This window comes from Balaenoptera musculus, chromosome 20 (assembly GCF_009873245.2).
Source record: "Balaenoptera musculus isolate JJ_BM4_2016_0621 chromosome 20, mBalMus1.pri.v3, whole genome shotgun sequence".
Classification (NCBI taxonomy): Eukaryota; Metazoa; Chordata; class Mammalia; order Artiodactyla; family Balaenopteridae; genus Balaenoptera; species Balaenoptera musculus.
This window is the reverse complement of record NC_045804.1, coordinates 33470314-33498286: the sequence shown is the minus strand read 5'-3', so window position 1 is coordinate 33498286 and position 27973 is coordinate 33470314. Positions and strand designations below refer to the sequence as shown.

Sequence of the window (27973 nt, the reverse complement as noted above, 5' to 3'; positions counted from 1 at the left end):
TTAGACTTGCATCCTATTACATATGGAATTCCGAGTTTACAATACACCATGAACGGCAGATTGGCTAGCCCACGCTACTCAAGAGGACACTCACAGATTCCACACAGGATGGTACAGTATGTACAGAATACAGTAGCAGAGAGCCTTCTGGAAGGCTCTGGAACTTTTGTCTCTCAGTCCCCATCCCCCTCCCCCCCACACGCCCCTGCCTCCTGGAAACAAACTCTTGTCTGAGACAATACATTCTGATTATTTGATAGCCAAGTGTTTGGATTAAGGTTGCTTCCCCAGAGGGGTGGGTTCTACGTATATATTTTTGTTTTAGTTTACTTACTTTTTTTTTTTTTTGGTTAAAAAAAAAAAAAGAAAGAAAAAGAAAACAAACATATACAGTATTAAAGTATTGCTTAACGTACAGCATCTCCTTGTGTAGTGTCGTTGCCCAGGACTGGGCTGAGCTGACTTCTGCTTCTTTTCTGTTTGGAGTGGGGGATGGGGGAAGCCTGCCAGCGTCTCTCTTCCATGTGCTTGCCTGCATCTGTCCCTCTGCTCCCCAGCCCCCAACCCTGCTTCAGCCTTCCTTGGAAGGTAGCCTGGCTTGTGAAGCACATTCGAGGAAGAAAAAAACTCTTCCCTCCCCCACCCAACCCCCCAGCCTCCCTCTGTCCCTGCGCGCCACTCCCAACTGATAAAGAGAAGTATGTTAGTGTTTCTTTTGTAAACAATTTCATATGCAATATAATACAGAAAGCATGGCTGACCTTCAATAAAAAAAATATAGTAAACTATATTGCTTTATTCTTGATTATGCTGCAGTGAGTGAATGGCAGAATGAAGCAGTGTGGTGGGGTGGTGGCTAAGTCCCTAGCCCTCGTTTGCACTAAAGATCAAAATAGGTTTTGCTTTTCTATTTGGAACCAAAAAAAGAAAAAAACATTTTTTTTAAAATCCCCAAATGAAAAAGAACCAAAAAAAAAAAAAAAAAAAACCCAAGAAACAAAACAAAATCGAAAACAAAAACTGAACACCTTTCAGGTCATTAGAACCAACAATTACCCAATGATTTTTATACTAGTCTAGCAAGATGTGTGTAACATTCACTGGCTGTGAATTGCTGTGCAGTGAAACATTAAATTGACAGCAATAGAGCCATGCTACCTTAAAGTCCAAGCTACGAGTTCAAATTAAGATGAAGGTTATGAAGGATAGGAACATAAAGGCCTGTTGGGACTTCGTTTGAATCAAGCCGATGAGCGACTGGGATAGAGAGCGAGGCTGTTTGGTTTTCCCAGTGGGTGTGAGGAAGGCCACAAGCCAGGTGGGCGGAAGCTCCTGGAGAGGAGACCCGGAACTTGGTCACCCCCGTCAGCTCCACGTCCAGGTAGAACCAGGAATGGGTCCAGGAGCTTACGCAACTCACTCGCCTCTGTGTGGGAGGAGAGGAGTTTGGGGGCCCCAGGCAGATGGATCTAGAAGCCAGAAAGTCACCCGGTGGCTACTTTATGATTCCGGGGAAAAGCCACCAGCCAAGAGGGTTTCTCCCCCAGGGAAGGTGAAAGGTGGTTCCCATGTTCGCCACTGAGCTTAACTGAAACAAAGACAAGGCTGAACGTCAGTGCTAAAATAATTTACAAAAATCTTCCAAAATGGACTTCTAGATGAGTGGGGTACTAACGTGAACCTTAACCTAGGTAGCCACATTAAAACATATCAGATTTCCACGAGATTTGTGCTATGGGCTACTGGGTCTCTTCAAAAGGTATTATAAACATCTAAAACATATTCACACAGATTATCAATTTCTTCTGAGCATTCTTAAAAAAATATTTTTTCTCTTAGTAAAATCATTTTAATATACCATGCCTTCCTCTTTTAAAAAATAAATTAAAAAAATCCAGTTTTGCATATCTAGCGTTAGCATTTAAGGTAGTATGGCACACCCCTTCACAGTTGGGGGGGTGGGGTGGGAATCTACAAAACGCCGTAGAGTCTGCCGGCATCTGAACATCGTGAGACCTTGGGTTAGTTGAAACGACATCAGATCAGCAAAAATAAAATTAAAACTTGAAATTGAAAAAAAAAAAATGAAAGGAAAAAACTGCCCCCAAATTATTAGCATTTTTTTCATAAATAAGAGAAAGTTCTATCCTTACTGGTCCTAAATCTGAATAACTATGTCTAATTTTTTTAAACCTTAATTACCTTATACCTATCAATATGTACTAGAAGAAAGAGGAGAAAAAAAGTCACTACACTAGTACCAGGACAGCACACTTACAAGATAGCCATTTTATACATTATTAACAGACAATGATCAACAAAGAGTCTTCTATGAGGTGATGGGGGATGCAGAGAAAGGAAGGGTAGTACAGTACATCATCAACATGGACAAAATAGTAATTAAATTCCCTAGTCTAGACACTGAATTTCTGGGAATTTATTGTCTCTTTTTTTTTCCTGTTTTTTTGTTTTTTTTTTTAAATAAAACTTCTATTTTGTTATTTTATTACTTGAACAAGTTTTGATGTTTTAAAAGCGCCCAGCATTTTACTTAACCTGGTTGTTTGGAAATAAAAAAAGAAAGAAGGAAAAACAAACAAAAAAAAACCCCTCACCAAACAACCTAACATTTTATTGGAAAAAACAAAGAACGTGATTTTCTTTTTTTAAAAAAATGTTGCTGTTTAATTAGAATTGAAAAAGGCTTTTTTTCTTTCTTTCTGAGTTAGCATTTTGGAGCCTTTTGCTTGAAGATGCTTTTACCCTACCATGTCTGTGAATGTCTACATTAGTCTACTTTGTTAGTAAAATTTATAAAAATAGGAGTGCAGCAGCTCTTTATAATAAATGTCGCATTCAGTGTCTCATACTGGCTGTGCCTTAAGTACCAAATTTATAAACGTAACAATTTAAAAAATATTAATAAAACGTCAATATCACATTTTAAAAAAGAAAAAAATATATATCCACACTACAATATGTTTTAATGCCATCTATTGAGTTGTACTTCTATAGTTGCTGTTGCCGACCTATTACCAACATTAAAAAAAAGTTAAATTAAAAAATATCCTTCATCATAAGTATCTTTCCCCATCTGAGGACCATATATTATAACAGCCAAATGTTAAACATGTGCAAACAGGAAACGGTCAGTTTTTCCCACCAGTCACAGTGCAGCGATGTTTATACTTTTTATTTTTTTAAATTCTGTTTACATCTACAATAAATTAAAAAAAAAATTCTTCCATAGCCTCTCTGGTGATACTTGCAGCACTGAGGTATTAAAAAAAAAAAAAAAAAAAAAAAAAAAAAAAAAAAAACCAAAACAAAACCGAAAGGTTGCTTTCCTAATTGGTAAATAGAAAGTGAATGGAGAAAAGGTTTCATTCATGCAGGCTCATCCGCTCCTGGCCCGCGGGCCCCCAGAGCTGGGGGCGGATGGGGAACAGGGGGAGAAGAGAGGCAAAGTGTCCTAGGGACCTTTGGAGGTGCTGAAATGATTGGACAATAGACAAATGATCAAATATTTAAAAATTAAGACTGAAAAAGAATGTCCCCCCACCCCTCCCCACCCAAGCCAAACAGGTGTGCTTTGAAACATTAAATATGTTAAATATTAAAATTGTAGCTTTGTTTTTAAAAAACGTCTTGGGAAAAGCAGTTTTTCATATTTTAAATAAAAATCTAACTAGACGGTAACGTTGGAAGCTGTGCACAGACGAGAGGTTAATATGCTGGTATGACACTAATACAGTTCTTAGGTCTATCACACAGACAAGAGGACCTAACCAGTGTTCTAACTTGTCGCGGGGTCGGCCTGGCAGCTGGGTGTTCTTCCGTCTCAGTCACTGACTTGGTTCTTGTTCCTCCCCTAATCCATCCACAGACCATCAAACTGCCGGGGACCGACTCCCTCACAAAAATATTTTTGATTCTCTCTTTCTTAATAGTTTCTATGTAGTTAATGGAATTGTATTTACAACATTTCTTTTTTTTAGAATTCACAACTGCAAAAAACCTTATAATATCACCTCTTTCAACAGAAAAAAAGCACTTATAGAAAAGGAGGACACTCAAAACACCGGTCGTCCTTACCTTATTGCCGAAAATAGATATACTTAGGTTAACAAAGAGACAGCACAAAAAAGAACCGCTATAGTCTGTTAATTAGCCTACGACATCTCACTTCTTATACAACACAAAGTAGAAAGTCGACGCCCACCTCCCACTCCACATTTCACAACCTCGCTTCTGTGTGTGCTCAAATTCCACCTGAAAATTCATACAGTCTCAGAATTGGTACCAAAATATTGAGAGTAATATTACCATCTCAGCATCCTTGAAAAGTGAGAACAGAATTAAAACAAGCCAAAAAAAAAATTTTTTTAAGAAAAAAATAATACCTTAATATAACAATTATACTATGGTTAGCTTTTAACTAGATATTAAAGCTATATGACTACTGCACTAAGTCAAAATCACTACCAAATGTGATCTGAAGAGATTTAAAAGGAGAAGGGGGAAGAGAGAAGTGGGAGGGAAACCATCAAGAAAAACAAAAACAAAACAAAACCAAAATCATGGGATATATACACATTTAAAAGCTGTTGTCTTATATTACAGCAGATTCATGAGATGATGAGATGTAGTCAACCCTCGATCCGAAGTGAGCCATCTCTGGTTGGGATGGGGACTGAGGCTGGTGGGGGAACAGGTCTGATGACATCACCTAAACAAAGGGCCACTCAGAAACTTCGCCCAGTCTTGCCTGGACATCCAGGTATGCTCTGCAGGGTACAGAAGGTCGAGGGTGTCGTGTCCAGAAGAGAACAAAAAGTGGGGGTGGGAGGAGAAAGAAGAAATGTCAGGCAAGCATACCATTTACTCCAACTTTTTATTTTTTTCCTATTTCTTTTTTTTTTTTTAACATCCTTATTGGAGTATAATTGCTTTACAATGTTGTCTTAGTTTCTGCTGTACAAAAATGTGAATCAGCTATATGTATACATATATCCCCATATCCCCTCCCTCTTGAGTCTCCCTCCCTCCCACCCTCCCTATCCCACCCCTCTACGTGGTCACAAAGCACCCGAGCTGATCTCCCTGTGCGATGCAGCTGCTTCCCACTAGCTATCTATTTTACATTTGGTAGTGTATATATGTCAATGCTACTCTCTCACTTCGTCCCAGCTTAACTAGAGCTTTCAAAGTATGGCTACGCTGGGCTACTGAGGACATTTGGAAATGGCCAGGCTAAGCGCTGACTGGGGTCACAGCCTGAGCTGTGACATCGGAGCCACGCTTGATGCTGGGGAGAGGGCAGCTCTGCAGCTCACTTTGCTGGCTTGCTAGTTTGCTGATTCGATACGCTACTGTAGAATTCTTGAGGTAATGGTGGGAAATGGGGTCAGCAGATGTGGTCATGCTGGGTTTTCAGGTGGAATGGTGAATTGCACAGTGACTAGTGACTAGCCTTTTCTGGTTAAGCTTCTGTTTTCAAAGCTTAATGTTTAAAAACTTCTGTCTTTATGAGATACCCATCAATGACTGTCAATAACCGAAAATGCTAATTTCTACTAAAAAAAAATCATATTACATACCAAAGACTCAAGGTCAGGACACATAAAAACATTCACAACAAATGACCAGCTTTGGTTCTAGGAAATAAAAACAGGCCCGGGATTCACAGACTTGCCAATCAAATCTCCCCGAACTGACTGTGAGCCTGGGCCCCTCCTTCATGGATGGTACTAAATGTCTGAGGGTCACCTGTGTTGGGGACAAAGTGTGTGTTTTGGTGCGGCCATGTCACTCAGTTGGCCCACTTAATCATTTTGGAGGGGGCAGGTGGTTACCTCCACTCTCGTCTATTCCATCCTTCTGAGTCCTAAAGGTGGATGAGGGAGGCTGCGCTGGGGGCAGCCTCGGCCCTCCCCCGACCCCCATGGAAACGCTGCAGAGGCCTTGGAGGGTGTGGGGAGGAGGCGGGAGGAGACCTACACCACCCTCCACTTCCAGGGGAGGGAGGGAAGAAGCGCTGGCAGTTGTTCAATCCCCTCATCAGCTGATTCTACAAAGGGCTGGAGCCACTTTCCATCCCCAACGTTCTTGGGTACATCAGTCTGCCTTGCTCGCAGAGGAATCTTAGTTCCCTTGGGGCCCCCAGACCCAGCTTAATTAGTCGTGAGTAGCTCTCCTTCACACTGTTAGTGGCCTCTGGCTCCGGCCGGCCAGCGACGGCTGGGTCAGTGCTGGAAGGGAAGTGTAGGCGAGGGGTGGGGAGAATTCACACACGGGGTTTATTTGGTTAAGAGAGGCAGTTGCGTTAGTTGAGGTGATTCCTTAGCAGCAATATTAGAGAAATTCAAGAGATTTATGGAGCTCAGCTCCACCTGGTCCCCCAGCTGGGCCCCACCCTACTGAGTCCTGGCTGGCTCAGGGGCCTGAAGCAACCCTCTACAAGAGGGGCATCCTGCTGACTGCAAACCAAAGTGGCAAATCCATCGCCGGCCTTGCTTCTTTTACGTCCCAGCTCCTGGAGTGAAAGGCGCTTATGCCCCAGCTGGGATTCTATGAGTGGGACCCATTCCCAGGCCTTGGCTGTCGCCCTCTCTCTTCCAAAGGAACAGACTCACATCTCAAGACCTCAGACTAACTCGCTAACACGGGTCACGTTTAGCTTTCACGAGAGAACCCCTCTCCCTCCTTGGTGCTGTTCCGGAGAATGACGGATACTCATTTTCAATGAGAACGTGGCAAGAGGCTCCCTCGCTAACTGCCCCAACCTCCCCTCTCCTCCACTCCACCCCTTCCATATCCCCATCAAAGTGATTTAAAAAATGTTTAATTAACTTGAGCTCAGTTTAAAAGGTTAGGAAACTGGCAGGGATCCAAATCCATGTAACGCAGGTGATGTCATTAATTTAATTTGCTTTTCGTGCGGTAATCTGGATAATTACTCAGTAGTTACTGGCAAAAATGTTTTCTTTTCACTAAAAGATGGAGTCTGGCTGTTTGACTGCATGAACCCCACTGGCTGAGCCCAGCGAGCTCTGGGGAGCTGAAAGGGCCCAGCAACCCACAAGGCCAGCTCGCAGGATCCTGCCCACCTTTCCATCCCCAGGCCTGGCAGAAGCCCAGCGGTTCCCTGCCTCCGTCCCCCTGGGACGGGCACAGCACAAAATCTCCTTCCAGTTTCCCATACTCTTGATGGTATTTCAAGACAGAGAAAGATGAGGGGTGGGAAAGATAAAGAAAAGGAATCAAAAGAATCAAAGAAAAAAAGTGGGGTCATGCTTTAAGCTGGAGGAGGGATGAGAGATTAACAGACTGGATTTTTTTGCCCCCCACCCCCCTGAAAGGGGGTCCAGAAAGAGGAAGGAGAGATGTGGACGTGAGGAGACCAGGGCCGTGCGTACTTGCATGCCCAGGGCACATACATGTACGGACAGGCCCAGCGGGCGAGACACGTGGCAGAGAAGGTAATACCTCAGAGTGAGATGGCAACGAAAGCACCTGCTCAATGGTATCCATTTGTAAAGGCCGTTGCAATCAAAGGTCCCTAAAATTGCACAATTGTTAAGGTCATCAGCACACTATACATGGGAACAGATTGTCATATTCTGGGAAAGGAAATTATCTCTAGGACTAGACTGTGGTTGCCAGCATGAATATGTAATTCTGAGACACCGTGCCATGAGGGGCCAGAATGACATCCTTCCCAGCCCCGACTCCCCACCCCCGGCCTGTCCGCTCACCCAGGGGAAAATTGAGAGCCAGATTCACAGGGGCGGGTGGGTGATAGGAAAGCGGGGCTTGCGCCGAAAATGATGAGCGCTGTTGCCCTGAGCCCCAGAGAGCAAAGATAACAGTGACTCTGTCCACAGTCCCAACGGCTCCAGCTGGGGAGAAAGCAAGGCCCGTGCAGACCAAACGTGACTTGATGTGCTTATTTCAGAAACCATCACAGCACACAGGTCAGAGACCGAGGTTTTCACGAACAAATAGGGTCTGTGTTTCCGGGCACTGACAATGGAAATGAGCTGTGTTCTACGTGGTGACAGACGGTCTCCCAAATTGATGCAGCTCTAAGCTGAATAATACTACTCTGGATTTGGTACTACAGCTGATCCGAGGGTATTTGACTCATCAAACTACTGCCTAAAGTGATATTGGCTCGGGAGTGGAATTGAACAAGGACCCGGACCACGCAGGCCAGGGATGGCAGAAGTGTGTGAATGTGTGTGTGTGTGTGTGTGTGTGTGTGTGTGTGTGAGAGAGCGTGTGTGCATGCATGAGAGTGTGCACACGTGCATTTGGGGTGGGGATGGAGGACTTCTAACACCAGGGTCAGGGACGGGCTGCCCTGGTGCCCAGACCGTCTGCCCTTGTTCTGTTCTCCCCAGCACAGCTCGGGAGGCAGGGCTCTCCCGACAGGGACATGACCTGGGACAGCAGACACTCCCAACTCAGCTCAAAATCAAACTGCCTCCAAGATGGGGAGGTTGGCCGATTTTCTGTTTTCCAAATGGAAGGGACAAGGGAGTAAGTGGGCTCAGGCACATTCATGCTCACACACACTGCGAGGGGGAAGAACAATACAATCTGAAAACAGCATGCAAATCTGTTAAGCAAATTTCCATTGCCTGGATTAGTCAGATTATAGAACCACAGAGCATTACAAATATCAAATGCATCTGGCCTTCGGGGGCAGGCGCAGCTAAAGAACGCAAATGGGAACTTACTTGGAACCTGGAAACTGTAAGAAACATTAGCGGAGGAAACCTCCTGGGACAGGGCTTGCACCCCATGCTATGTCCCAGGCCCCGGCGCTGCCTCTGGACCTTGGGCGGTGACTCTCCCGACTAAGCTGCTACCCTGTGGGGCCGGGTCTGTAGCTCCAAGGTCCCAGTGCACATGAGTCTCCAGGAGGCCGGGATCGAGGAGAGGGGGCTGATACTGAGGCCCTACTGTGAGCCAGCAGCTGACATATCCTGTTTCCATTTATTCTCTCACAATCTTTTGAGGGAGGAACACTTATATTCGTTTGGCAGCCAGGGAAGCAGCGGATTATATACGTGGCTCAAGGTTGCATGGGCTGAACGTGCTGGAGTGGTGATCTGAACCTGACCTGCCCACACTCCCTCCACTCACCCACGGCTGCACACCGTGCCTGACCCACAGGTGCTCAGGAAGCACCTAAGCGAAGAAGCTTCAGCCCTGGATGGCTGACATGATGTGGATGGGGACCCGCTGCCCTCTCCTGGCCTCCCACCTCTGGGCTTTTCTGGCACACCCGCCCCGGGAGGCCACAGGAGATGGGCAAGAGGGCAGGGGCAGGAAGGTACTTACAGCTATGCCGTGGCCGAAGCCTGAGCCCGGCTGTGGGCTGGCCGCACTTATGTAATTCCCCACTCCGGAGTCCTGGCTGGCAGGGCCGTAGAGATCGGCGACAGGTCCTGGGCTGTTGGCCCCCGGGAAGCCTCCGGGCCGCGCCGGGTTGGAGCCTGCCGGGGAAGCGGGCGCGCCAAAATTCGGTTGAGCACTGTAGCTATTCAGGACTGGTGTGCAGAGAATAGAGCTGGGTATGAGGCCAGAAGCCAGGCATGCACCGGTCATTACAAGCCAAACACTCCAGAAAAACAGCTGAGGCCCAACTTCTAACACTGAACCAAGGCCATGCGAAAACATCAGCAGGGACTCAAGAATACTCAGCCCAGGCTACTACTAAGAAGCTCGGAGCTCCAAAAATAGAGAGAATAAAAAAACAATCATTCAACACACTACGGCAACCAACCGGAGGTGCTTCACTGCCCACCAAATTATCACAATAGAAATAGAGATATATATGGAAGAGAGAGAGAGAAAGAGTTTTTTTTTTTTTTCACATCTGAATTGATGCTCATGCAGTCTTGTCTAGATCTGGGCACGTTGAGACAGCATTCACATCCCATGCAAACTACAAAGGAACTAGTTTTAGACTACACATTGTGTTAATATTGATATTAAAATGTGACAGGAAACAAAGCAATTTGTGTCCAGGAAAAAAAAAAATCTTCGGGGAGGGGATTTTTGATTTGCTTTTTCTTTCACTTTTTCTTTTTTTGTTTGTTTTTGGATCCATTAAATGACAAATTTGTTTTAAACAAAAAAAAAGACAAAAAAGATCTTCAGCGCCCCTCCCCCCCCAACCCCCTCCCCCCTCCCCACTGGCTACTCCCTCCCTTCCCACCCCTCCCGTTTATATCCCTGTATGAAAGTCATCAATACTGAACGTGGTCGGAGGATGGGATATGTCATGGAAAATTTGGGCATCTTAACATAACCGTAATGATGGTGGCAGAGGGTTCCCTTCTGGGGTGGAGAGCAGGGGATGGAGGGAGGGGATGGGGTGGGGATGGCGAATCTGGAGGCTCTGGGGCCGAAGCTGAGTGAATGCCAATGATTCTACGGGACACCCACACACTCACCTCCTGCAGTAGAAGGAAAGGGGGGATTTAAACTTTTTTTTTTTCCTTTCGTTTTAAAAAAAAAAAGACAAAGAAGTATGAATCCAGAGCATACTGACTGAACCAATTTATCACTAAAGCATCTCTGACCAAAATGTCTGCTTTCTGTTGGTTATCTTCAGCTATAGACTCCAGACAGGAAAAGAGCTAGGAATGTACCTTCGCTACAGAGAGATGGGACTTCACACCCACAGAACCTGAGAGTGGCAGTGCGGAGGGGGCAGTGGGAGGAGACACTGCCTCGGGCTCCCTCCCTTAGCCTCCCCCAAATTCCATCATTCCCTCCCCAGCAAGGGCCACAGCCTGTCAACCAGGTTAATTGTGTCTCATCTTCATTTCCCCTTAGTAGCTTAAACTTTTTCTTTTCCCTAATGGAAAAAAAAAAATTCTTTTTTTAACTGTAAAAATAAGTTCTCATTGATTTTTAAAGGTCAAGGTGAGTCTGGGGCTGGCCAGCTCTGGGCTACAGCTAACCCATCTCACAGAACCAGACAATCTGGGTTCCACGCATTTCCATGGCTCCCAGGGGCTGCTCCTCACAACAGTCTTCTCCCTCCTGCCCCCCTCGGCACTTCCCTCTGCCCTGTGGCCACCCGCCCTCAGTGGCAGAAGGGAAGAACATCTGCAAGTCTGCTCTGGGCCATGGCCTTGCCCCGCGGACCTGTGGTTGGAGCCCCTCACTTCTGGGCGGGGGCGCTTGAAGAGCCAGATGTGGATTGATTTCTACCCACTTGTCGCCGGGATGGGAAGAGACCTAAGATGCACTCCAGCCAGGCTGGTGGGAGACTGGGACGGGACACGAAGATGCAAAGGAGAGCAAGCCAAGCTGGGCCTGGCCCTCGACTCAGCAGAGAAAAGGCAAGCTGCTACCTTGGGATGCCCTCTAGGGCAGGAGGCCCCAAGGTCAGGCCCCTTGGAAGCTGTGCTGAGAAAGGAAGAAACTGGCCGATGGAAAGAACAGGTTAAAGAGAATAAAAATCACAGAGGCTTCGAGCAAGTGAATTGCTGATTTGGGAAGGCACTGGCAGACAAAAGGGATGGGATTTTTGAATACAGAAGATTAAATTTGCAGATAACATTTGGCCTTGCTCACTCAAGGAGGCTAGTATCAAGCTGCGATATTCAAAAGGCAGCATTATCTTGGTCTCACACACTTTCTTCCTCCGGGCTAGGGAGAACTGAGGGAGCTCAGACAGTGGACTCCTGGTTCACCCAGGCAGCTGACCCCACTCCTATACCAAGTAACCAACAAAGTACCTAGCCGGCTCTGTTTCAGGGTGGAGAGCAGTGGTGTGGGCAGTGGGGCCACAGTGGAAGATAGGAAGACTTTTTGACCTCTTTCTCCTGTGGCCAGATGAGGATCCAGGAGGACAGTGGGCAAAGCCCGCCTATCTAGAAGCCAGGGAGAAGGGAGGTCTCCGTCTTGGCTCCTTCCAGCAGGGGGAGGGCCACGCAGAGACTAATCCAGCCAGAGGAGGCAGCCTGGGAGACAGGAGGCGGCACGCCCGCGGAAGGAAGGATGCTGTCCTGAAACGTGCCCCTCCGGAGGCTTAGAAGACAGGAGGGCTGGTGGTATTTGGCCCAGCCCCGGCTACCTCTCACCATCCTGTGTGCCCAGGGGGCCTGCAGCTTGAGAGTTGGCCTGAAGGGAATTTCACAGTAAGCAGCTCTTCTTAGGCCTACGTTGCCCCTCCCCGCTCAGTCTTCTTCCATCAAATGACACCAGTATCACGGTTGAGAAGGCACTGTATTAAAATGCAGCTCTAAAACCCTAAGTCTCGCAGGAATATACACTTGCCCTCCTAATGCCGGAGCCACAGCTCAGAGTCACCCCGCAGACAGTCCCCAGCCAAGGGTGAAAGATCAGGCAGTGGGTTCCCGCCGAGGGTGCAGCTGGCAGGCAAGAAGCACCTGGTTCTGGGCTGGTCCTTTTTCTCTAGGCTTCTGGACAGTGGAAGCTGCACCCTCAAAGGCTGAGGGCATGGAGGAGCCAGGTCTCTGGGCTCTTTGGTCAATGACGCCCTCTTTCTCTGTGGGTGGGAGACCCAGGCTCCAGAAAGCACGTTAACAAGCCAACGAGATGGCCCGAACCCACGATCTCTGGGAATGCTCTACCCAGCAACGGCTCTGCTGCTCAGGAAGGAAGGGGCAGGGCACTGCGCACGCCAACGTGTCGGCGGCTGTTCCCCCTGTCTGATGGTGGGAAGGCATTAGGAACAAAGCGATTTTCTTCTTTCGGGAGGTTCGCACTGCACACTGGCTGGTTACACAGTAAAGGAGGAGGCCCTCCCCTCCAAGCTGTGACCTTGAGAGAGGCAGGGGGAGAAGCACGACTCCGAGCCCCTGACCTAAGGGTGCTTTCTGTGCCAGTCACCCCTCAGTCAATTTTCAATGGTCTGTCTCTTTGGAGGTTGCCTCCAGGCTCATTTTGAGGGGCCAGAAATGTCCCACAGGCCAGGATCAGGTCAGGAAGAGGGGATGGGACATTATTCTTAGTGGGCAAGGACGCCTGTCTCCTGCTCAGCTAGGGGGTGTGGGGGGGGGGATGGGGAGGGAGGGAGGGGTCTCAGTATGTGCTGCTGAATAAATAGTGCTGAGATTCATAAATCGGACATTCTGACTCCTGTCCCAGAGGAGGGCAGTGTCCTGCAAACACCCTGGCATTTTTGCAGCAGAAGCTGTGAGTGCTAAGTGGCCTCGGGCAAGCCCTGGGCCAAGCTGCAGTTTGGGGGCTCGCTGTGAGGGAGCAGGGTCACTTTCCCATCGGCTGCTCCGGGCAGCAGCTGCAGCGGTGGTTTAATACTGGGCAGGCTCCGCTTTACCCCTCGCCCCGTCCCCCAGCATCCTCTGGACTTCCTGGGTCCAGGCAGCAGGTATGCTCAGGGAGGCGGCTGTGGTGCAGAGAAAGGGAGCACTGGACTTGGAGTCAGAAGACCTGAGTGCGACCCTGGCCCTGACCTCCGGCTACACGCCTGAGTGTCAGCCCCTCACCTGTTGGAGTCCTCACCTGCGACACGTGAGTGCTGCCTGCCCTACTCAGCCTGACTCTGTGGGCTGTGGCGAAAACGCAAAAGAGACAGTGCTCTGGAACTTGTCAAGTTTAAAACAAATACACCTATATTTGAGATAGCTGTGTATGCAGAGCCCAACAAGGCAGGTACCATACGCAGATTTAGGAAAATCTGATGCAGGAGAGTACAATTCACTGGCCATACAAATCAGGAAGTGATTCACAAAAGGATCTATTTCATCCGCCTGGTGCACTTAATCACCTTGGACCTGATGAAAGGACTCTGGGGACTGGGGGGCAGGAAAGCAAGGACACTACATCTCACTGAGGCCAGCAAGAGGAATCACATTTGAATTAAATTTGGAGGCACTTTGCATCAGATAAAAGGAGGAACTTCCTGCCCATCAAGGGAAGAAAACACCTTGATGGCCGACCCAGGAAAGCCATCCAAAGACCTTATCCAAGGTCTGTCCTGCAGGCTCAGACTCTCACCTGCAGGGGCTGGACCCAAAGCTTGTGGGCCCCTCGGGGTTTTACAGCAAACCCAGGAGATGCCTGCCTTCTGGAGAGCATACAGTCTGCACGTGGTTCTGCCCAACTGTGGTCAGAAGGGGCTGGGCTGAGAGTGGAATTCGTCACCGAGGGTGGGGAAGTTGTGGGAGAGGGCAGTGAGAATCAGGACAGCCTCACTGTAGGTCTAGGAAAGGTATGGAAGTCCCAGTATTTCTGTATGATCCCAAAGTGATGCCACTGGACCTGGGGCAGAAAGCTAGGGCCCAGGACTCTAAGGCGGGCACCCCTGGGAGGGCATCTCTGGCTCTAAGGCTTGAAAAGTAGGTTATTACTGATCCAGAGAAAGGAACTGTTTCCAAAGTCTTTTCCAGATGAGCTCAGCCCACATATCTGGGACAAGCCAGGGCCCTGCCAAGTCCCAGCCTTAGGCCTGGGTCCTCGTTTGGTGGGTCTCACGTTTCGCCAAAAGGCAGGGCCAGCCCTCAAGACAATTTCAATCATCTGCTTGGTGAATTATCTGTTGCTGCCAGGTTTAATCTCAGGAGGGGGCCTCGTGGCCGCCAGGACATTTCTGGGACAGAGTGTGTGCTGCTCACAAGGCAAACGCAGTTGGTGGGCCGGTCCTCAGCAAGCCCAGCTCACAAGGTAACCTGCTGCCCAGCAGAACTCATTATGCCTCCATCAGGGACAAGGGAGGGGAGTCTGGGCGGACGGTGTCATGGCCCTGTTCCCAACTCCCGCAGAATGGAGGGCCCGGAGCATAAGCCGATGTGATACTCTTCGAGGGCAGGGCTGTGTTAACTCATCACACTAGATTTTAGGGGTTTTTGTTTGTTTTAGAGAATTTAAAGAAAGCGACTGAAAAAGGAATGAGTAGAGGGGCTCTGCTGATAGGCTGATGCCAGAGTCACTGCCCCTCTGACACTCACCTTGTCTATATCATGCTTCTCTCCGCCTGGATTAAAACTCCACAGCAGCAGAGCCTGTGTCTCATGTCAGCAAGGGACCCCTCAAGGCGGGGGGCATGTGGAAGGCGGGGGGCGTGTGGAAGGCGGGGACCCTCCGGATTCTCACGGGACCCTGTGTTCTCCAGAGCAAGAGCAACCTGCTCGATTCCCCTACAACACGGGGGGGTCTCGGTGGGTGTTGGGTCCATAATGCCAGGTGGCTGTCAGAGCGGAGACCTGCCTCTGAACAGCCAAACTCTCCTTGCTCGGGAGCCAGGCAGCCAAGGCCTTCCTTGAAACAAAGCTGACGACCCCAATCTGCAGTCTCACTGTGCCCTCTGGAAGGCGTGCCCACTGTAAATTAATGCAGGTGGTCTGATGGGAAAGGTCAGCCTGAAAAGATACACCTGCTTCTGATAACGGAAGGAGAAACACTCAGCTGTGAACTACCAGCAGGGCAAGGAGGGAATTGCATCCAGCAGTCTCCCCGGCCACTGTGTCCCAGGGATCCTGGCTCAAACTTTCCTCCTGGAGCTTAGCCTGGAGGTGGCAGAGGTAGCTAGAGAGGGCCAGCAGTTACATCTAACCTGGGAAAACTGTATGACACACTAAATTAAAGTCAAATCAGTTCAGGGACCCAGATGCAGGGACAATCAATTTTATATACAACATTTTTTTTTTTTAAGCTCTGCTGAAATTCAAGCTATTTCAGAAGGCAAGGAGAAGACATAATTTAAAACTGGGGGAGGCTTGAGAGAGCAATGTGTGATGGTATTTCTTTCTCCCTGTCTCCATATACAAACCAATATATTACTGAGAAGGACAAACTCAGCCTGGTATCAACAAGTCTGGACACATCCACAGATGCCTGGCTCATCATAAATACTGCACAGGACACATGGAGAGTGTCAGCTCATTCACTGGGCTGAGGGAGTCAGTGTCACAAACATTCCAACTGTCGGTTTCAGTGGTGGCAATCTTAGAAGACTGCAGTTTCTGCTTGTTTGCTCAACACCTAGCCTGCTTCAGACCACTGAGGTCAGTGCAGATGTCCGTTGGTTAGTGCTGGCCTATCTTAAGTAGGGAATTGATGGACAGCGGAACCTAAGACTTGGGACTCATTATTTTGTAGAATGGTCTCAGCTTCCAGTCAAATCACATCCCCTAAAGAGATAACTTCACTGCTGGTCGGCTCCAAAACCCTCACATCCTGGGTTACTAGTGAACCGGGATACACTATCACTCAGATCAGTGAGAGGAGACAGCCCCAAGCACCCCCGAAGGACCTATCCGAGGAGGGCTTTGTGGCCCGTACTTTATACTTTACGTTGTTGTACGATCTCAGCAGAAAACATCTCATTCTCTTTCCATCTCGATGCTTTTTTATTATCAGCCCTGATTTGGGTGTGGGTGTGTCTCTTCTTCCCAAAGGACTAGGCTGGGTTGGTTGGGATGGAGGGAAGGGGGAGGAAGGGGGTCAGTGGCTTCTCCATCTGCTCATGGGGTAAATTCTGGGGATGCAGTAGCCTTGAGTGGGCCTGGGCCTGGTGGCCAAAGAAACCAAGCTTTTGTCATGAGGGCAAAGAATGAACTTTCTAGAGCCACCATCAGGTTCTTGTTTCTCCCAGACCCCAGGGGTCTCGAGGGACTGACCTTGTTTGCATGTTCTAAGGAAGAAAGGGGAGAGGGGCCCCAGGGAAGGAAAGGCACGACGTGAGTCCCTGGGGCCTATGTGGCCCTCGCTCTGCCAGAGTGAACTGCCTGCCCGGCTGCAGCAGCTTCCCCAAGGAAGGGACCCCAGTGGCCACTGCAGCTCAGGCCACAAGTATTGAACGCAAGGTGGTCATCCTGGGATATAAAGCAGGATCCCTCTGGGATATAAAGCAGCCTTTTGACAACACTTCCACCCTGAGCCTCTCAAGTGCTTCAGAAGACGAGGGGAAGTCGACCCCAGAGACAAATGTTTATAGTTTGGCTGAAGCAGGCGGTGTTTTAACACTCACATCCGGCTGCCTCTTCCCTAAATTAACTGGTTTCAGATTCCAGGCCCACACAGATTAGAATGGGCAAGGGACAGCACATGGGCGACGCCAAAGCCTCCCATTCCAGCCCCCCCTGACCTGAGAATCAGGAGGAAAGGAGGATAGAGTGTGTGCGGCCTGGGAAGGACTCCCTCTCTCTCTGAAACAGTTCTGCTGCTCCAAGTGTCTCCTAGTTTAATCCTGAGAATCTGCCTGGCTGTGTTTTGATCGGGTGACCCCCTGTGTCCCTGAGGCACACCCATCTCTTTATCTTTTCAAAAAAGAAACCAGTCTGGCTTCTCCCCGCATGTACCCAGGCACCCCAGCCGTGCTGTGTGTGCTCACTCTCTAATTCTCACCCTGCCCGCTCCCCAGCCAGGAGGGTCAGGTCCTTGCTTGTGTCTTGTAAGTGATTCCACTCACTGCAGCCCCAGCGTACACTTCCTGCGCTATAACTATGGTTAACAGAAAACGCTATGAAATCCGAGGCCAGAACTACATCCTTGTGGTATCTTCAGTCACGATGAAAAGCTCGGAAGAAATGAGGTGATGCCCTGTCCCAGTTAGCAAAGGTGGGGCGGGGGAAAGCCTCATACTAGTTCAGGCAAAACGGGGTCTGGAGGCAAGGGGCACAGGGTTCTAGAAGCTGTGGTTTCTCGGGGTTCCAGGCTAGAAAGGGAACTAAGATTCACTGAGCACCTACTGCGCGCCAGGCGCATTGGCAGGCGTTTAACACCATCTTGTTCACGCTCCTAACAACTTGCAAGATGGGTTTTATTGCCCTGGGGCTGCAGACAAGGAAACCGAGGGTTGGGGCCGTGAGGGGATGTGTCCAGGGTCTCACAGTGTCTCAGACCGACTGAAACCAGCTCTCACTTGGTCTTCAGGGCCACTCCCGGCTGCTTTTTAAACTGAATCATGCTGCCCAGTTGTCCGTCCTTGCATCATAGTTTGACAAGGTTTCTTCTGTTTATTTGGATCTTTCTTGGCCTCACAGAGGTCACAAAATCAACGACAAGGAATCAAAGCTCCAATGTTGGAATGCCAGCGCCCGAGGGCATGGGTCCTGCTGCCCTTTCCAAATTGGGAGCTCCCTGGTGGCGGGGGTGTCTCCCCCATCAGACCGGGGGCTCCCTGAGGTCGGGCCATGCCTGCCACAGGAGACAGGGGTCAGCCTCTCACCTGAGGACCAGACCACCCTCCTCTGTGCCACATCCCAGAACAAGACTAAGCACGAAGCAGGCATGCGGTATTGCTGGGGTCAGGGTGAGGTGGAAAGGGCACTGCCAGAGAGAAAGGAAGCCCTCCCACCCTAGAAAGTGCAACCAGAGGGCTGGTCTCAGTCCCCAAAGACTACTCCAGTCCGCTGAGGGCTGTCCTGTGGGGAGCTGGCATGCCCTAGCACCCTCAGTATTTACTGCCTGATCACATTTCATGGAAACTCACTGTTTGGGGCTCTAGCAGCCAGGGGGTGGGGTGGGGAAGATGCCCAAGGGGCAGCCCCTTGAGGACCTGTACAAAAGGCTTTCCACTTGAGCAGCCTGTCTTTAATGATTATAAAGGCACAGGAGTTTAATCCATTTTTGATGTAAGCGCTAATAGCTCTGTGTCCTTGAAGTTCAAAGTGGGCGCATACATGTCACTAATTGGCCAAGCACGGCGTCATTCAGCTCCCTCTCATGTTTCTAATTAGGTCTTTAATAACAAACAAACTCCGACCTTACCAAAAGGCCCTCATTCATCAGACAGTCAAGGAGGGACAGTCAAGCTGCTTCCCTGTTTATGGTTGCTCCGGGCTGCTGGTTCTATGTGTACATGCTCTCAATCTCAGCCAGGACAGGGCTGTCCTGTCGGGGGGGGGGGGGGGGGGGGAGGTAGGAGAATCCATCTATGAGGACAAAGACCCCTTCAGCCCATCCTGGAAGGGTGGATTTCCTGGCCCTGCCGGGAGGACCAATGGTGGGCAGGAGAGGCCTGGGCTCCAAGGCTGCCGGCTAAGGATCACAGACCAGCTCTCCTGCTCATTAGAGGAGGCTGGGGTGAACAGTCTGGCTTGGCTCTATCTATCTGTTTCTGAGGTAGGGATGCTGACGACAAAGTCACAGAGATGGTGTGAGGCTCCATATCTGGCAAGAACCTGATGGTATCTGAGTCCATGGTTACAGGTTGGACTTGGCTGGGGAGCTTTTAAGTAACGCTGAGGCCTGCCCACCGTGCTCCCCACCTCCCGCCATCGCCCTGTAGATTCTGATTTGATGGATCTACAGTGTGGCCTGGACACTAGGAATTTTAAGAACTCCCTAGGTGATTCTAACATGTAGCCAAGTTCAAGAACCACTGCGTTCGCCCCAGTTCCACAGCTCATCGATGACAGCTATTAACAGGTCCACTTTTATTAATGAATACCATCCAGAGTGCCAAACCCTAAAGGGTTAATCAACCACACACAAGGATGGAAATCTGACTATAGGTTTTTTTTTTAAAATGATACACAAGTCTGGAAATATTTCTATCCCTCTCATTGCCTTCACACATTAAAAAAATGTGTGACTGATTTTTTCAAATGCATCCCTACCAGTTGCTTCATCACTTGGAAGCCCCTGGCTTTCTCTTCAGTCACTCCTCTCAGATCTTAAGGCACTATCACTGTCAACCTTTTGCTCCCAATGATAAGGGATCCAGAGCTTTGGAAACAGCAGCAATATACAGAGCTATAGAGCTGAATGGTGCCCAAGAACCCAACAGTCTGAAATCCTTTGCCCCCAAATCAACCAGCTTGTTGTTGGCAGAAGCCAGACTGGAACCAAGTCTTCTGATTCCCTGCTCTTCCTTCTACGCTCTTATCATCATCTTCTTCTTCTTCCTCCACCTCCTCCTTCTCTTCTTCTCCTGCTTCTTCTTAAAAGCCTCTTATCACCCTTATCTGATTAATCCACAAGGCAACCAGTCCCCTAGGACGGGGAAGGGATATAAGGGATGTCTCTGAGCTGTTTCCATCTCCAAGGCCAGATTCCAGAAGCTGTGGGGTCAACCCCTGGACAACCAAGTAAACTTCTAGCAAGTCATTTCCAAGTCTGATTTGTTTCTCTTCAAGCCAGGTGGGAGAGGAGACATTGAAATCTCAGGGGCTACCTCAGTGGAAGGCTTAGAGACTATTTTATGCACCTGGAGCTGAACAACCTAGACCCAGAAAAGTCGAACAACGTCGCCAAGGGTACATAGCAAAACTGGGCGAGAGGTTTCTTCCAACTCGGGTCCATGTTTTCTGGTTTTGCTGCTGTGTTTGTGGTCTTTTCTCTGGAGGCTGGGTTGACACGACCAGACTCCTCTGCATGGGTCAGTGCCTGACCGACCCCCTGATTCCAGGGCATCCTGGGTCCCGTGTGTTGGTAAGGCTGAGCATCTCCTCTGCCCGCCAAGATGGGGAAAGCCTCCCACAGTGGGCTCTACCACAGGCGCACAGGTTTGCGTTAACTGGACAGACCGTTTTATTAATATTAATAAGTAACTAGGAACAAAGGACCCCTTTATTTTTAGCTTTCTCTAATTGCGTAGTAATTGCTCATCAACAAAACAAATGAGCCCCTGCTCATGGTACTGTTGCCATGGTACTGGGAGCCCAACCTCCCTGCAGGACGATTGGCGGAGGAGCCCACTGCTCCCGCCTCTGGCTCCGCCCCTCCCAGCCATTGGCTTAAGGCAAAGCCCCAGCAACTGGGCGGCCAATCCCCTCCCAGCCTCAGGGCTGGGCTGGGCTTCCCAGCGACCTTCCAGATTAAGTCCTCACAGCTCCCGTGAAGGGATGTTGACTCATCCCTACCGAGAAGTGTCTTGCCCGAAGCGTCCTCCCCTGCTTCATCGCCTAGTTTCCTTCAGGCAGTGGCTAACTTCCTTCAGTTTTGTTTTAGCTAAAGGCTCCTTTCTAATAATGATCTTTAGCCTGGCTCACACTTACCCAACCATGCCTCCTCTGGGCCTCCTTTGTGTGCCTTTGGTCTGAAGAGATTCAGAGACCAGAAGCCAGATCGGAAATGTCAGCTAAAGCCAGACAGAACCGTGATGTTAAGCCTGCAACAGCAGAAGCAGGTGCAAAAAACACGTATAATGCCTCCCGAAAATGACTGGGTTCTCTCCTCTACCAGGGATATGGAGAACTGAGTTGATGGCAGCGGTTGGTTTTTGTTGAGGGTATGTTTCAAAGATGCAGAGCTTTGCAGGTATGGCAGGATTGGTACGATGGAGCGTCTGCTGACAGACGCTGTCCGATGAGACAGACCTAGGCTCAGATCCTGCCTCTGCCACCTCACACATGCTAAGCCACAGTTTTTAAATCTTAAAAACGGGAATGGGAATGACAGCACCCATTTCATAGGGCTAAGAGAATAAAATGGGATAAGGGAGGTGGGCTTAGCACACTACATGACTCACTCATAATATATGTGAGTTATCATTAACATATTACTATTACCATTATTTTATTAAAATTGGCTAGGAAGTGTCTTTAGCATTCTATCCACCACTTGCAAGATATCCTTCCCTCAAGGGACCTCCCAGGTGGGTTTGAATTTTGAGATGCCAGCTGGAACCCTCTGGTCCATGCCATAGAGTGGATTTCGTTGTGGCTCTCTCATCCTGACAGATCTAATTGCAACAGCCAATCACAGCTGTTCAAAAGCATTATTTGCCCACCTCCTGTTGTGCAGGATCCCAGGATGGAAAGGGGAGACCTTTGTATTTATTAATGAGCATCCAGGAACAAAGGGCCCCTTTGTTTTCCGCCTTCTCTAATTGCACAGTAATTACTCATCTATACTAAGAACAGAGGCTGACTGCCTCCTGGAGGATTGATGGTTTGTATTGTTGGAGAAGGCAGGCACCACTCTGAGATAACATGCAAAATATCTTCCAAAGACTCAAAATCCTGCCTTTCATTGAGGAGAACTCACCAATCAGGAAGAAGACTGAGAACACAAGATCACATTGAGAAGCTAGAGCGAAGGAGGGGGCATCCCAGGGAGGGTTAATCGGGTGTGGCTTCCTGGTGTTCTGAGCCAGATTTGAACAGAGGGAGCAAAGATGAGGACAGAGGGAAATGGACTAGCAGAAAGGACGAGGGCAGTGGCTGCCAGGAGGGCACAGGAATGGGAACAAATAGCCCCGAGCAGGGAATGAACAACAACTTGTTGGCAGAAGCAAAGGAGAATTGCTGGAAACTAAGGTGGACTCCCCGTGATGGAATGCCCTCCAGGGTCTGCCTTGCTCTCCTCCCGTTGCTCCAGACCACAAACCCAGCACAGCCGCAGGGATTAAGGGGTCAGATTGTGCTTTGTTGGGCCACTGCCAGGTTGATCTTCCTCACTTGGTTCTGTCTTTACTGAGTTCCACTGCCATAAAGAATATGAGCCTCTCTCTCCCACCAATATGACTATATCAATCGGGCTTTCAAGGTCTCCCTCTCCCAGACTCTAGCCTGTCTCTACCTCTTCAAGCCTATATCCCCACTGCCCATTAGACAGCCTCCCACTGTCCCCCAACCAGCATGACGTTGAGCCCAGAGTTAATCAGCTAATGGGGAAGAGTAAAAGGCCCACAGTACCTCTTACTGGGCAGCTATATACGAACATTTATGGAGTGTTTACAATTTCATGGTTTGTCACTTGCCCTTACGCCTCCCCTCTCGTCTCTCTAATCCACCCTGCTGTCTGGCTTGTCTAACAAACAAATCTGATGTCACTTCTTGGTTTCAGGCCTCTCTGAGGCTCCCAGTCACCTAGGTGAATCCAGGCTCTTTAGCGTGGCACTAAGGACCCCCTGCTCTGACTCTGCCCAGCTCTCTAGCTAGCTGTTGCCCTCAACCCCAATGCATTTTATTTTCTAGCCAGAGTGAACCATTTGCAGGACTTCAAGATCACTCTGCTTTTCTGGTGGCTTTGCATAAGCTGTTTCCCCAGGCTCCCTGGGGAGCTCCTATCTGTCCTTTAAAAGTATAGATACTCGCTCCCCTGTGAAACCTTCCTCGACTTCCCCCACAGCTCTGTGCTCCTCCTTTACTGGGCTTAGGCATCATATTATAAGTACACATTAGTCTCCATGCCTGGCTGGGAGAGCCTCTAGGGCAGGGGCTGTCCTCTGGAGTCATCTATGAGCTTCCAGGGCTGCCAGCATCAGTCTCTTTTTCCGCCTTTTATCAGTACCCAGATTTGCCTTTGGAAATCCATCCTTCTTCCACTGTGTTGGAGCTCCTTTAGCTCCTTTAGCTGGGTTTAGAGGGGTCAGATCCCACCCTCAGTGCTTGCTTCTTATAACCTAGGCCTTAACCAAATAGCACAAAGTTCTGGACTTTTGCTAGAATTCTGGACCACCTGACGCCCCTCTTCTTCTAGACAGGGTAATGTGAAGCAGGAAACTGCTGCAGCCATTTTGCCATCGTAGGAAACCAACAAAAAGACAATATCGAAATGAGAAGGAGGGCAAAGCTAAGAAAACTGCAGAAAATGAGCCCTGAACACATGAAGCTCTCTCTTCCAATAGAGCTTCCAGGATGTCAGCCAATAAATCCCGTATAATATTTAATCACATTGAGCTGGGTTTTCTGATTCAGCCCAAAGTACCTTGAATCAAGGCCTAGGATGGTACCTATCACATATAATAATAATTACTGTTGTTGAACACTTAATAAATATCTGCCGATTTAAACTCCACGGCAGATGTGCCCTGGGTTTGGTTCTGAAATCTACATCTGAAAGGTTGGACTGTGAGGTCTTGGAGCCTGAGTCCTCAGCCAACACAGAGCTGGCAGCCGAGGCTGTTGGGCTTTCCCAGGACGTTCCTATATGTGCAGGGTGTCTGGGCGGCAGGTGAGCCCTTCATGAACAAACATGGTTCCTCCCAGGGCTACTTAAAGGAGGCCAAAGACCTGGGTTCAAGTTCAGGGTTCTTTACCCTTGACCAAAGCCTCGCTAACCAGGTAACCAGCTGTGTGACTTTGGATATGTCATGTAACCACTCTGTAGCCCAGCTTTCTCATAAAAAACAAACGTGTAAAATTGAGCCCAAACCTTCTGCCTTTCTGCCCATCTCACAGGGTAGCTGCGGTAAAAGACATGACAGCCTTAGCTCTGTAGGAACCCATGGAACCATGATGTACCCAGGTATGTGCTCCTTTGGTGATTCTCACCAACACGTGGGTTCACCAACTTTTGGGGCTCCCCAGATCCTGCAGTGCCCCCACCCAGCCCAGAGCACAAGGAGGGGATTCCTTTGCCCCTCTGTATTGGGCTCTATGTGCTGTTATAGAGCTCTCAAGGGCACCATTCTTCCCACCCCTCCTCCAGACAGCAGGGCCTGTGCTCCCAAGCCAGCATGTGAGAAGGCCAACCAGCTCAGGGGGCGGGTACGGATGTGTCACCCACTGAAAATAATTCCACTGATTTAAAAGACCATTAACATTCTCCCACTCCATTCACTTTAGGATTAACTTATACTTAGGTCTGGGCTTTGAGGCTAGTCACTAATTGCACTAGAGTTGATTTATCAAGTGCATGGTATTTCTATTACAAAATTATTGATTAGAGCTGATGTATTTTATCCTCAACAGAGTTGGTCCAAAAGCCCTTGGAAAATGAATGAAGCTGAGGTCAGAGGTGGGCAGCTCTGCACATTATTATAAATTCACTGGGGTTACTGAAATCCAATGCTGGACTCTTTATGGGCGAAGTCCTGGCTCTCCCAGAAATGAAGATTTTAACGACAAACCGAGAAACAAGGTGCCCATGCCCAGAGCACAAGGCAGTGACTGGGAGATATATGTTCCGGGACAGTCTTTCAAGTATCTGGCTGGCTAGCAGTCCTAACAGGTCACAAAGTTTCTCTCCCTCTGGGCTACTGTGCTGGCTCTGTTCCAATGAGAGGGTGTCCCCATGACCTTACCCACAGATGGGCCATCTTGGGGTCACAGCCCCCAGAGGATGCTTGCTGCTAGCACAAGGGAGCCTGGGCGGGAAAGAAGAGATGCCTGCACTGCACCCCACCCCCCTTTCCTGGACATCGGATTCTGCTGACGGAGGCCCAGGAAAGCCATCTTCAGCAATAAAGGCGGCACAGTGATCCGTTTTCCTTTTTTAAATGAAGCTGACGGTGCCAGAAACAGCGCATCGTGGGAAATAGGGGCTTTCAGTGGAAGGAATCTAGATTCTCAGACCACTGAAGGCAAGAAGTGTTACCTGCCTTTATATGCCTTGGTGCCTGGCACAAAGCAAACCTTCAGTACAGGCTTGTTGAAAGCAATACCTGGGAGCCCTAAGGCTTGTGCCGCAACCGGTGCAAACAATGTCCGCATTCCTCCAGCAGCTGGAGTGTGTGGACCCCCTCAGCCCCTAACACACAGGGGGCAAAGGATTTCACTGGGGACATGGAAAATGTCCTGAGATCAAAGTGGGGCAGGTCTGAGATCTACTCTCCTCCCCAAAGTGTTTATTTTATGGCTTAAGTTAAACGATTTATTCTATCCCCAGACTTGAATTTTATTCTTGCTCATTTTACGTACTGGAACAGAAACTCAGGGATGTCCAGCCTCTGGGCAGCAAAGCCAGACCTAGGATTCAGGCGGGGGTGGGGGGGTGGGGACTTTCTGCTCTCTCTGCCTTCTGTCCCAACCTCTTCTCCTGCTCCCCATTCTGGGTCAATCCACCGCTTCAGCAGCCCCAATGCCTGACAGTTCCAGCTTCTCCCTCCGCCATTGCCCACTCCCACCCCCATGAAGACTGGGCCAGAAGGCCGGCTCCTCCCGGATCTCCCTTCCTGGGCCTCGGGGCCCTTAATCTGGCCGACCTGCCGGCTCACATTCAATCCTGGTCCACCCCGACTGGGCCACATGCCACGGGCTACCATTTTGCACAATCTTATGGGGACTTCCTGGGCTTCTGTCTCCTCTGATAATAGATAACTTGCACCCTGAACGTTCAGATCCCATCTGCGTCCTGCAGCGTTGGGTCACAGCCACCCACCAGCCTGGCTTTAGGAGCAGGTCCCAGGTGGCAACTACTGCTTCATCTTCCGTCAACTTAAGAAGGTTAGGGATGCCTCCAAAAGCTCCAAGAGACCTCTACACTGTCTTATGATTTGTCACCACAAATGGAGGGGAGACAATGTGTCCAGAGATGGCTGACTGCACACTCCCTGAACCCAGGGCAGAGGCTGCAGGACTGGGAAGTCTTCCTGGGGAGATGCAGGCAAACTGTGGCCTCCTCTCCGGATATTACAGGCCCCCTTCCTCTCCACCACTCCCCTCCCCTCCCCTTACCTCCCCTCCTCATGAAGCTGTGCCAGTAATCTCCACAGCAGGAATGTCACCTCTCTCACCTCACTTGCCCTCCACCCTTTCTCCTTTTACCTTCACCAACTGTAAGAACAAATGCCGACCTTGACTAAGACCAAATGCATCCCCTGTGTGCAGACTAAGGATCTTGAGATCTTAATCCCTTTCCCCATCATATTTCATTTCCCCTCCGACCATGTAGACAGGGCTGCCACAAGGACCTGAATCCTTGAAGGGCTGGATGTGAGCTGGCAAAGGACTCAAGGAGTAGAGGGCTTGGAGGAGCCTTGCTGCTAGGCCTTAAGAAGTAAAAAAAGACCTGATCTGTTCAAGAATCATAGGAGGAAGACAAGAACAAGGAAGAACTGTAAGACTCCTTCCAACCCTGATTCCATTCTCTTTCACTATAGTTGGACACGATCAAGAGAGATCTCAGTTGGGAAGGCTAGAGCTGAGGGTGGTGACCCAGTCCTGGACTCGGGGAGCAGGGAGTGTGAGGGGAGGTGGTGGTGGCTGATGGTGGGAACATGGATCCAAGCCCTTTGGCAACATTGAAAGTACGGAGCCCCTTCTCTTCCTGGCCCCCGCGCTATCCTGCAGACAGCCGTGCTGTGCCCAGCCGTCCGAGGCCCTGTAATATCAACTCAACAATGCATGTTCTACAACTACAGCTACGGCTACCAGTACATCTACTACAGTGCATGCATTTAGTTCAGTCCCACAGAGACATACAATCTAAGAACAGGCAGGGGGTGTGAAATGTTTTACTGGACAACAGGTGTTTCGGAGTTGTAACTAATAAAAAAAAAAAATCGAAAACGAAAGTGTACAAAAAAAGACATTTCTCGAGAGTTGGATATGAGTTTGTTTCTTGAACTGTTTCATCTGAACAAGCAAAAACATGCAAACCAGCTGGTACTAACAGGAAGCTGGACACTGAGAGAGGATTAATAGGTGTGGACAAACCTTCCCGCTGAGCGTGCTCAGAAGAGTGTTTGAGAGGAGGTGTGCAGATCCTAGTGTAAGAGAGGCGGGAAAGTATGCCTCAGAGACACTCTCACCGCAGCCCCAACCAAGCAAGAGAAAAGACAACAGAACATGACTCTCACACTCACCACCACCGTCAGGAGCTCATGTCACTAGATGGGAACAAAGCTGGCAAGTGTAAAGCACAGTAAGGGGTCCTGGCTGGGGCCGGGGATGGGCTGGGGCCGGGGCCTAAGACTGATACACGGACCCACCCGCGATGCCACCCAGAAATCAAATAGCCTGGAGATTCGAACCATTTCCCTCACTTGTCGGGGGAGTCGTTTTCCAAACTTGATTTAGGTTTTGGGGGAGGGGCATGATGGGGCCACTGGAACTGAATGGATACGATCAAAATAAACAAACAAAGTCTCGACTGAGCACAAGAAAAGATGACGTTTCAAACTTTCGGGTGAAGGTAAAAGAAAAGTGACACTGATAGTGAAGTCATCTAGGAGTCGCCGGGACCTCCCCCTGGGGGTCACCCGAGCCCGCCCACCTCAGGTCCGGGGCAGGCGGGCCCAGAGGAGTCGGCTGAGGTGGGTGCAGAGCTCCAGGCCCAGGGCCCTCCTACCCTGACACCGTAGCCCTGACGGATGCCGTTGCCAAGCTCATCAAAACCAAAGCTGCTT

General features: G+C 49.3%; 1 protein-coding gene across 7 annotated transcripts in view; it reads right to left on the bottom strand.

Annotated features, from left to right (window-relative positions):
- Positions 1 to 334: 334 nt before the first annotated feature.
- The window catches only part of MSI2 (musashi RNA binding protein 2), a 393232-nt gene continuing 365593 nt past the window's right edge, over positions 335 to 27973 (bottom strand). The window contains exons 12-14 of one of the 7 annotated variants that reach the window (XM_036835934.1): positions 27282 to 27331; positions 9352 to 9506; positions 335 to 4787 (exon numbers count right to left, since the gene is read on the bottom strand). In XM_036835934.1, the coding sequence (XP_036691829.1) occupies positions 9399 to 9506; positions 27282 to 27331 (158 nt within the window). In that variant the 3' untranslated portion in view covers positions 335 to 4787; positions 9352 to 9398. Of the gene's footprint in view, positions 4788 to 7343; positions 7562 to 9351; positions 9561 to 27281; positions 27332 to 27973 lie in introns of those variants that run through there. The other 6 variants (XM_036835930.1, XM_036835932.1, XM_036835935.1 and 3 more) reach the window with 6 other exon arrangements.